The sequence below is a fragment of the Callithrix jacchus genome, chromosome 4 (assembly GCF_049354715.1).
Source record: "Callithrix jacchus isolate 240 chromosome 4, calJac240_pri, whole genome shotgun sequence".
Taxonomy (NCBI): Eukaryota; Metazoa; Chordata; class Mammalia; order Primates; family Cebidae; genus Callithrix; species Callithrix jacchus.
Window position 1 is genome coordinate 22,582,469 of NC_133505.1, and position 11,175 is coordinate 22,593,643.

At 49.2% G+C, this 11,175-nt stretch overlaps 1 protein-coding gene across 1 annotated transcript in view; it reads right to left on the minus strand.

Annotated features, from left to right (window-relative positions):
- The window catches only part of BMP6 (bone morphogenetic protein 6), a 161,753-nt gene extending 153,421 nt beyond the window's left edge, over positions 1-8,332 (minus strand). Inside the window, exon 1 of the mRNA XM_002746242.6 lies at positions 6,819-8,332. Within this exon, the coding sequence (XP_002746288.1) occupies positions 6,819-7,467 (649 nt within the window). The 5' untranslated portion in view covers positions 7,468-8,332. The remainder of the gene's footprint in view (positions 1-6,818) is intronic.
- Positions 8,333-11,175: the final 2,843 nt, after the last annotated feature.

The window sequence follows — 11,175 nt, forward strand, 5'->3', positions numbered from 1 at the left end:
ACTCTCAAAACTTTAGAGGTTAATGGCACTGGTTCTAGAGTAACTCTGATTTTCACTAAAGCGGTAATGGTTTTCCTTCTTCATACAACTATCGCCACTTTCATACAGTCCAGGAGAGACTGGGGCTGTTTTCTGACTCACATGTTTCCACTGAGTAAGAGCTGGATCATAGATGGGCATGAGGGTGTTGAAGAGAAGGTAAGGGTATGATCAGCAACGAAAATGTATTTGAATAAAATTAACTCAGCCATCATGATGAAAATAGAGAAATAAGAACAACGTAATTCACTGGTTCCTTGCGGGGAACACAAGAGAAGATGCCAGCTACCCTCCATACCTGCCCCCCAGATGGTACCCTGCGGCTGGGGCAGCCCTCCTGCCAGGCACGTGGCTGGATTGTGCCGTGGCCTCGGGAGGGTGGCACAGGATGGTTAATGTGTAACAGCTGCTTACATGAATGGGTACTTGGTAAATTGTTTACTCCTGTCTTAGGGAGTTTCTGTAGCGATTTCTACTCCTTTTACTCAGATATTTATGAAAGCTCCCAGTGAAAAACACAATTATCTAATTAAAATATCTTCTACTTTTCTTCCCACTGCTGGAAGTACCAAAGATGGCAAAATAACTTAAATTCTGAATGGAAGAGGAAGAAAAATAGAACAAAGCTCAAAATAGAAAACTGAAGACTGTAATGACGTGCTAAGCTAACAATTGTCATTTCTGGCTGGATGCAGTGGTTCTAGCCTGTAATCCCAGCACTTTGCGAGGCCGAGGCAGGCAGATCACTTGCGATCAGGAGTTCGAGACCAGCCTGGCCAACATGGTGAAACCCCAGTTCCACTAAAAATACAAAAAAAAAAAAAAAAAAAAAAAGCCAAGTGCGGTGGCAGGAACCTGTAATCCCAGATACTCAGGAGGCTGAGGCAGGAGAATTGATTGAACCCAGGAGATGGAGGCTGCAGTGAGCCGAGATCTTGCCACTGTACTCCAGCCTGGGTGATAGAGCAAGACTCTATCTCAAAAAAACAAAAACAAAAACCAATAGTCATTCCCCAGAATAATTCATTTCTGATATAAGATGGGAAGCATAAAGAGTTAGTTTGTGAAAAAGTTAGAGAAAGCTGCCTAATCATGCAAGACATTGTACACCCTTCATTTTCCTTGTCTAACTCAGCTTCATAAACAGGCAGAAGGGAGGCAAAGATAGCAGGCCTGCTGCCCTTTAGTTTGCTATACTATACTACCTTTGATACCAGTATTCATAGTCAAGTAAAATATCAATCTGAAATCCAACATATAAAGTAGCTAATCTCTAAAGACACAGAGAGGCAACAAATTATTATATGCTAAATAAAGCACTGAACATTGTTTTTGTACTAACGCAGAGTCTCATCCCCGGGAAGGCCCTCCTCCAAGCTGATGAGAGGTAAGCTCTCAAATACTGGAACTAACCATGATTCAGCACATTGCAAAAGGATTTATACCCATTCTTAGAAGGACACCCAGAGGAAACACCATCTGAGGGCTGAACAATGGTATCTGCTTGCCCTTTGATCTCAGTTTAGGAACACTTTGTACAACTCTTTTTGTTGTTGCTGAAATGCCACCGAATTTCAAATTTACTCTTGGTAATCTCTTTAGAAGAACATCAACTGCTTCTTGCAACCAAATTCTCAACTCTCCAAACTGTTTTTGCTGTGTGAGTAGCTTGCAAGCATGGACTTCTTTTTTTTTTTTTTTTTTTGAGACCGAATCTTGCTCTGTCACCAGGCTGGAGTGCAGTGGTGCAATCTCAGCTCACTGCAACCTCTGCCTCCTGGGTTCAAGCTATTCTTCCACCTCAGCCTCCCAAGTAGCTGGGACTACAGGCGCATGCCACCACGCCCAGCTAATTTTATTTTGTATTTTTAGTAGAGATGGGGGTTTCACTGCGTTGACCAGGATGGTCTCGATCTCTTGACCTCATGATCCACCCACCTCGGCCTTCCAAAGTGCTGGGATCACAGGCGTGAGCCACCGCACCTGGCCGCATGGATTTATTTTCTATGAACAAAAATCTTGATGAGTACAAGCAGCTTAAATGAAAAGTAGTACTACTGGTCCTATGTTTAGGAGAAAAAGACAGTGCAGTATATCTAGTTACAGACACAAGCAGTGGGTATTCCATTTCTCTTACGTTTCCCAAGAGTAATTTTGTTCAGAAGATTGCCAGTATTTTTAGGACAAGTTTCTTGCTGCTTGTGCTAATATATACTGATTCCCTTTCTGAGCATAATTTGAGTTTTTTAAAATTTCCATTTAACCCTAGCATTTGGAGAGCAATACCTTAATAATTAAAATAAACAAGTGAAATCTGAAATGCAGGTATTTAATTAAATGTTTTTACTACTCTCAAATGTAACACATATTACAAATTAATATACATATAAATGACTAATAAAAAAGGTATATTAATAAAGTATGACGATTTACCTCAAATGCTATGAACCTCCCTGTCCTAAATCTCTTCACTTTAAACTTTTTACTCAGTAAAAATCAGGTATACCCTTTCTAAATAATCAAATCTTCCAGATCAGTGAAATATGAACTTGAGGCATGGGCTATGTCCATATTTTCACTAATTCAGTCTTTTCGAAGCACCTTCCATGTGGTCAGCATTATGTTAGGCACTTGGGCTACTATGTTAGTGTGGTTTCCACCTTTGGAGGTGACATCCTACAGGGGAGACAAAGAAATGAGTAAGCAAATTGAACAAGAAAAAAGAAAAACTCCTTGTGATAAGTGCAAGGAAGGAAATAAACAGAGTGCTGTCATGGTGCAGAAGTGGGTGGTATGGGGGCAGGACCAGTTTATATGGAGTTGCAGAGAAGGTCTCTTTTAGGCGAATCTTAAGCTAGGACCTGAAGGATACCTCTCTAAGGTCGACAAATTGGCAGGGCTGCTGATTAAGCTGCCAAGACATTTTTAGCATCAGAAAACAAATAGAAAATGGTCCTGAGTGAATGCAGGTTCACGAGCTCACCCAGGCAGGCACTCTGCACACACCAACAGCAGACGGTTAGCATTTAGAAGGTGACACATCCCAGCCTATTCCCCCAGAAAAAGTTTGAAACAGTCAACATAAACAACAATGAGATGGTTGGATGACCAGCACTTGTGCTGTGAGAGAGAAACTTATCCTGCTGATTCATACTTCCTGATAGTCCAGTTGGCTTACAAGGCTCAGGGTGTTTTAAATGTATTTCATGAGTAAATTATTCCCCCAGTCCCAGGGAAGTCGGATGTTTACAACTATGTAATACTTTCCCTTGTACTTCCAGTTTGTAATTTACTTAACCTAGTAGGTAGAAGAGTACTTTAAAATACAGCGCTGTAATGTTTATCTTTCTGCAGATTCTTTCATAGATGAGTCAGACAATGTGGCAGTTAACATGGCATTGACACCAATTAGGAAATCTGTAATTCTCCAGCATCCCTATATAGAGAATCCAACACTTGTAAACAATAACTCTCTTCAAATGAACTGTCCTTCCTATGTTCACAGTCATGGCAAACAGATTTTACCCCCTTCTAGCCTCTCATGATGAAATACCCCTTTCCTATTGCTAAGTGGATTAAGATGAAATAGAATTGCTTCATTGGCAGGTGGCATGGCATGCTGCTTGGATTCTACTTACCTGCAAAAGTTTTCTCTTCATACTATCATTATGGAGTCCAGAACTGGACCTACAGTAGCTATAACTTGTAAAGGAGCCCAGTGATGGGATAGGAGGGGCTTGGGGTAGAATTCCCATCCTAGAATTCTCTTTCAGTTCCATGTCAGCCTATCCTAGGGGCTGAAATTGCACTATTGGGTTAGTTCTCTTGAAATTTCTCAGGGGATTTTTTAATATATTTTTCAAAATCCTTTATAAAAAATGTCAATATCCCTAGGGAGATCCTATGTTAAAGCATCACCCTAGCAGGACAGCCAGCTTTAAGCAGTGTGACTCAAAGCACTATATACCTGTAGCCCACGAAAAGTCAGAAAAGGAAGGAATAAGGGGAATCAATGAAGTAAATGTGACTGTACTTTACAAACTCACCTTAAGCCCAGCTCTTGAAATTTCAAATATCATCTAAGGCAGTGGTTTCCAAACACTGAAATCATCTGAGCTATTTACAAAACACTGACACCACTGGGCATGGTGGAACACTCCTATAGTCCCAGCAACTCAGGAGGTTGAGTCAGAAGGATTACTTGAGGCCAGGAGTTTGAGTCCAGCCTGAGCAACATTGGGAGATCCTCTTAATTTTTGTACAAAAATATACCGCTACCTGGTTTCCACCTCCACACATTCTGATTTGATATGGAGTGACACCTGGGCATCTGGATTTTTCCCCCCTACTACCACCACCTCCCATTTAACACCCAGGTGATCCTAAGGTGTAGTAATGCTTGAAAGCTTTGGTCTTAATCTCTTACTGGCATGATGTATTGATTTCCTTCAGACATTGGGATCCCCTGTGCCAGTGTTTCTTGACCATAGTAGCACATTAGAAAAACCTAAGATACACTTTGGGAAGCCGAGGCGGGTGGATCACGGGGTCAAGAGATCGGGACCATCCTGGTCAACATGGTGAAACCCCGTCTCTACTAAAAATACAAAAAATTAGCTGGGCACGGTGGCGCGTGCCTGTAATCCCAGCTACTCAGGAGGCTGAGGCAGGAGAATTGCCTGAACCCAGGAGGCGAAGGTTGCGGTGAGCCAAGATTGCGCCATTGCACTCCAGCCTGGGTAACCAGAGCCAAACTCCGTCTCAAAAAAAGAAAAAAGAAGAAAAGAAAGGAAAACCTAAGATACTTTAAAAAATAATAATAATAATAAAATGCCTGTGCCCCACCCTCAAAGACTCTCACGTAACTGGTCTGGGTTCACGAAGCAGCTCTGCTATCCCTAGATCTCTAAGTGCCCCGGGTGATGCTCCAGGGCAGCGAATGCTAACAGCCTCAGGCCAAGCCCAGGAATTGCTTTCCCAGGGACTGTAACTCATTCTCTGTGAAGTAGCCAGGAGTGCCAGCTTTCCTCCCCTTTGTCCAGGTTAGGACTACCCCCAAAAGGCAATAAAACATTTCCCCAAAGCTGTCAGGAAACCTGGGGGTGAGGAGGGGGTGGAAGGAGAGGAGAGGAAGAGAGCAAGGGGAAGAATTTATTAAGTCAGAAGCAGCAGAAAAGTTAGAATAAGGAACAGCGCTGGTCCTCTGCTACCCCGGCCCCCACCCACTACAAATTTTATTGACTGGCATGAGAATTTCCTTAGAATGCTTCCTGGAGGTGGCTCAACCTTGGATTTGGTTCCAATAAATTGTGAAAATTATTGTCCAATCAGAACCCCGGACAGTGCAAGCAGCCAGACTGGCAGGCCCTGAGCCTGGACTCCCTGTGAGATTCTGTTTCATGAATTTCCCAGGAGGATTTCTGCACCACTTGGATGCCAATCGCCCTGCCTCCACACCCTCCCCCTGCCCTCTTGGCTCTTACCCCCCACGTTCTCTCCCTCAAAGCTCAGCGGAGTTGGGGATCTTAGATAGGTCGGCAAAGAAATCACCCAGATAGTCTACGCAGGAATCATTCCAGAAGTAATGCCGTTAAAAGGCCGGCGTCTTCGACGTAGCTGGGAGACCCGTGTGCTCCCTTGGCGAGTGTCTGCTCATCCACTCAAAGCCCTGGGCACAGCCACCGTCTCGCACGGGAAAGAGGCCCGCGAAGACCCAACCCGCCGCGTGGATGCACCCATCCCGGGCGTTGGCCACTGCACCCCAGGTCTGTCCGCCGACAGCGCGTCCCTCCATCCTATGTCTGCACTAAACTAAGTCAGCTTATGAATGAAGAGCAGTGCAAACCAGAAGCACTGACTCCGAAGAAAAGTGTCTTCTTTGCACCCTTCTCATTTACGGATGAGAAAACTCAGGGGGGCGGGAGCGGGGAGAAAGGGCGATGTGACTCGGTCCGGTTTTGCCACAGAACGTTTGAGGCGGAGCTCGGTTTAGCTGCCCTTGAATTTCCATTCTGTTGCCTGGCAACCGGTTTAGAGGAGCTCAGCGACCAACCCCGGCCCCTACCCGCACCCTTCCTCTGCCCGTGCAGCTTGGGCTGCATTGATCAAATGTTGGGCCTTTGGGGACAATGGCCAAGGGCATGTGAGCAGGAGCACAGGATGGATTACCCCACTAATGGGAGCTTCATTCCACCCCAAACAAGAGCGAGCCCCGCCCGGCCGGGATCCGAGCGCCTTCCGCGGTGCTTTCGGGACTTTCCTCTGCAACCTCCCCCCAGTGCCGTGGGTACCTCTAAACATACTCAGGCCAAGTTTTCCAAGTTCCCAGCCGCTGTCGGATTCCCTAAAAGTCACGGTGGGAAACTCACTCCGAGTTAGGGAGTAAAAGAAGGCAGTTTAGAGGGAAAAATCGCATTGAAGAGCCCTCTTCCCAGGATGGCCACACTCAGGCTGGACTTTTCTGCTGCAGTTGAGTTAACATGGCCAGAGCTGGGCAGGAGTGAAAAAAACGCCGAACGTGCTCTGGTCGCCCGCAAAGACACGCCAGCTGGGGGCAGCGCTCCCAGGCCTCAGCGCGCAGCCCTGCTCGCGGTGCGGGGGAGCGCATGTGCAGCCCACCGCCGCGCAGGTGGCAGGAGCACAGCCCGCCTGTCCCCGCGTCCTCCAGCGCACGGGACTGGCGCACGGGACTGGTACACCGGGAGCTCCTTCGCCCCGCTGGGGCCGGGACACTGAAAAGGGGGAAATGTTCTCGTCATTAGGTTACCCTAGATCCTTACCCAGGTTCACAAAGCTCATGACCATGTCCGCGTCGTTGAGGAAGGCGCTGTCCTGCGCGCTGGTCAGTGGGGACACGCCGCGGCTGCCAGGTCCGGGAGCCAGAAGGCTCTTGCGGTTGAGCGGATGCGCGGCGCCCGTGAGCGGTTGCCGCGGCTGGGATGAGCTGGCTCCTTCTTGGGGCCAGGGTTGCTGCCTCTCCCCCTCCGAAGCCCCGTCCTCGTCGTCGTTGGCGGACAGGGCGTTGTACAGATCCAGCATGAAGAGGGGCGCGGACTTCAGCTGCCCGGGAGGGGGCTCTCCGCGAGACAGCTGCTGCTGCTGCGGCAGCGCCGGGGGCGGCGGCTCTTGGAGGCCGTGCAGGGGCCGGGGCCGATGCGGGAGCCCCAGCACCGACAGGATCTCCTTCTGCATCTCCCGCTTCTCGTGCGTCTTGAGCCGCCGGTAGAGGAAGCCCGAGGAGGACGACTGCGGCGACGGCGGCGGCTGCTCTGCGCGTCCCGGGCTCCCGCCGTCCCCCAGCAGCTGCCCCCCGGCGGCTGCGGCCGCGGCAGTGGACAGGGGCTGCCGCAGCGGGGGGGGCCCGCAGCAGCTGCACAGCAGTCCCCACCACCAGCACAGCCACTGCGCCCTCCGCCCCAGTCCCGGCATCCCCGCCCGGCCGGGCTGCCCCCGCGGATCCCGCGAGGCGTGGAGCGGCGGAGCGAGGCCGGAGCGCGGCCCCTGTGGCCCTTGGTGTGAGCAGTCCCCGCCACCTCTCGACGGGCTCGCTATCCCTTCCTGGCCCTCAGTCCTTATCTCTCATGGTCGTCCGGGGCGCCCCCAGTTGCCCAGGCTGGGGGGGTGGCGAAGGGGCGATCACTGGGAGAACCTCTCGGAGGGGAGGAAGGGGAGCCCCACAGCCTCGCGCAGGTCTCTAGAGGCGCGCGGTCCCAGCCAGGTGCGTCCGAGTCCGAGCTGCCCTGCAGCCTGAGCCCTGGCTCCTGGGTGGGTCGCGGCGCGGTCACTTCGGGCCTCGGTGGCCACGCACGTGCGCTGCCCCGCGCCCTCCCTCCGGCTGAGTGGGACCCTGGGTGGCGGACAGCGGGCCGCTCACGAGCTGCGGGAGATGCACAGCATCACCGCGGCGCACGCCCCTCCAGGGATCGCAGGGCCACCGTGAGGTTTACCCCGGCACAGGGCCCAGGCTGCGGCGACAAGGCGTCCCGAAATGCCAGTCTATTCTGCGAGGTTTAACTTCTTTCTCGCTCACGAACTCCGCGCCCCTGAGCCCTCGGGCACCGTCGATCCCCCTCAAAATCTCTGCGCGCCGCTCGCCTCTTCAAGCGGAGGCGGCGAGGATCTTGCTTTCCGTTCGGTGCTCGCCCGGCTGCCCAGCACACCCGCTCGCAGAGGGGATGGGAAGGAAGGGAACCAGTTCACCCAGCAGCGGCCGCGGCGGCGGCGGTGGCGCCGGACTTCGCAGTCTCCCGCCTCTCCACGCAGCGCTCCCCGCAGCGGCCAACGTGGGCTTTCTGCTGCGCGCCCGGCTCAGGTACCGCACTCCAGCCCCAGGACTCCCCGCCCCGCGGTAACAGACAGGCTGGCAGCCAATGGAGACGCGAAGCTCGCGGGCTATTTAAATAGCCCCGCCCCCTTCTTTCACCCACCCTCTCCTGAGAGGCGTCGCCTCTGCCCCGCGTAGGTTTCCAGACCCGGGAATTCTTGGAGGCTTGCAAGGAGCCGCGAGGTGCCAAAGGCAAAGAGATCATCGCTAGGAAGAACCCCAATCTGAAGCTTTCTCTTTACCATCATTTAAAACGCCTAAGTGGATGCTTTAAATGAAAGTAGTAACAGTGATTAAATCACTATACTGCCAGAATTGAGGAAGAAAAGAAAAATGATAGCTTTTCCATCCCTTCCTTAGTTTCTCTGATTGATGTAATGTAGGCGTTTAGCGGACACGTGGCTTTCCACGGCAGCTGCTGGAAGTTGGGACACACCCTCCGGGAAGGCTACTCACAAACTGGCCACAGAGAGGGCCACAGGTAACCCAGGCCAGCGTCCTGAGGGTTTGGGGTGGGATGTGTTGAAATCTGTTCATTTGGGCTTTGGTTTAGCTTCTTAAGCTAGTACCCAACAGAAAGAGAATGTAATCAGACAATATATTAGAAAAGCCATCCCCTATCTTCTTGGAAATGTCTCAGTGCGTCTCCAGCTTATATATCAATGTTGCATTTTAATAGACCGAAATACAATGTAGTTTATATGATGCAAGATAAAACTTGAGGAGAGGTGATAAAGATAACTCCAGGAAGAAGAGCAGGGGCTTGGCATGCATTCCGAATGGTCAGGATAATAGACAGCGTCCTGAAACACAGGTTGCTGTGGACTTTAGACAAGATAACATCAACACCAACACCATATGCCAATGAGGACACAAATTCATTTGCCTTCACCACACCCAGGAACACCCAGTCATCTACGGATCCTAGAAGCAAATTCACTCAAAATATGAAGTTTCTTTAACCTGGTGAAAATTGTGAGTAGAAAATAAAAACTACAATTTTCTAACGTGCCAGCCTTAGTCCACATGGTCCCAGGCATTTGAGAGTGAAGTCAGATAGATTATATACTGTGGCATTCATGAATTTATGAGAACATACGCTTTCTGCTGGTCTGAATCATAAGTATTCCGATCTTATCTCCAAGAATCTGTTTCTCATGGGTAAAGGTCTTTACCTCCAACCAACCACCAGCTCCTTCTTTCTAGTTTTGTCTTGGCCCAGACACAGGTGGTCATTTAGAAGAGTCTTTACTTCTACAAATATCAGATAGCCATTAATTTCAGGCCACACAACTTAGCACCCCTGAATGCCAGTCTTTAACCATCTCTACAGGGATTTCTTCCATCTGAAAAGATAATACAATACTTCATCTGGGATGCCAGGACCTACAGAATTCAAGAGCCCCATCACTTCCTTTTTCTGTATGGAGCATATCAAGGACATATATTCATTGCAGTGCCCCACAGCAGCCAAGAGCTCTCCTCAGAAGGTATGAAATCCCAGCAAATACACCTACGCTTCCTGCCAAGAGCCTCCTTTTTTAAACCTAGTCGCATCTTCTTAGTAAGACTTCTGGTGAGACGCAAGCAGACTAAAAGACGTTTCCACCTATGAGGGCAGTGGGGGAAGACACAGGAAACTAAATATTTTAAGCATGGGCCAGGGTGCCTTGGTGGGGCTGTGCCACTTAAAATGCAAAACCAAGGCATCACCCACCTATTGTACAGGTTGAGCATCCCTAACCCAAAAATCTGGCATCCAAAATGCTCCAAAATCTAAAAATTTCTGAGAGCTGACATGATACCTCAGATGGAAAATTCCACACCTGACCTCATAGGATGGGACACTGTCAAAACACAGTCAAAATTTTCATCCACAAAATTATTTAAAATAATGCAATTACCTTCAGGCTATGTATATGAGATATATTTGAAATATAAATGAATTTCATGTTTAGACTTGGATCTCAACCCTAAAGTATCTCATTATATATATATTATATATATATATATATACACACACACACACACACACACACACACACACACACACACGCCATCTCTCCCTTTCCTTAGACACTTGGAAATAGATGGGTTTGTATGACATGAGTCTAAACTGACTATCAACTAAACATCTGAGGAGCAACCCTGATTCAGGTCTGTCACAGGCTCCCCACCCCACCAAGATGGAGTCTCAGTTTCTGTCAAATGGGGCTGGAATGAGGAGCTGTTGAGGTGCCTCCAAGTGATGAACATGAGAATCTGTATCTCCCTTAAAAGTCAGAGGAAGCCCCAGAAATTATGTGCAGTGAGACACAGTACAGTAATCAGAAGGACAGTGACATCCAGCTGAGGATGTGCTCCTCTTCTGTCCATGACAGCTCCCAACATGTGCACGCCATGTTTGCAGGAAACATGCAGGCAAGCCCTTGTATCCACTGGGATGAAGGGGACAGGAAAAGAGATACAGTTCTAGGATTTTAATAACCTCAAAATTGGGACTACTGTTTCTCCAAGCCAATTGGATCTCTAGATGCATAAGAAACCTCTAACCCCCACCTTGTCTACTTTCTGCTACTCAGACCCTTCCCCATCAGACATCCCAGTGCTCCCCTGGAAGTCTCAGGACAGGGAGCTAGAATACATCCACATATGATTCAAGAGGAGGAGGCATGGGGTGGGTGGAGTTGAAGGGACAGGAGCAGATCTGGCTTTGAAGTCAGCTGGAATGTATGAACCGACTTGAGAAAATTAGAGGTAACTTCGCCCCCTGCAGGACACCAAAATATTACCGCCCCTTCTCTATGGGCCCC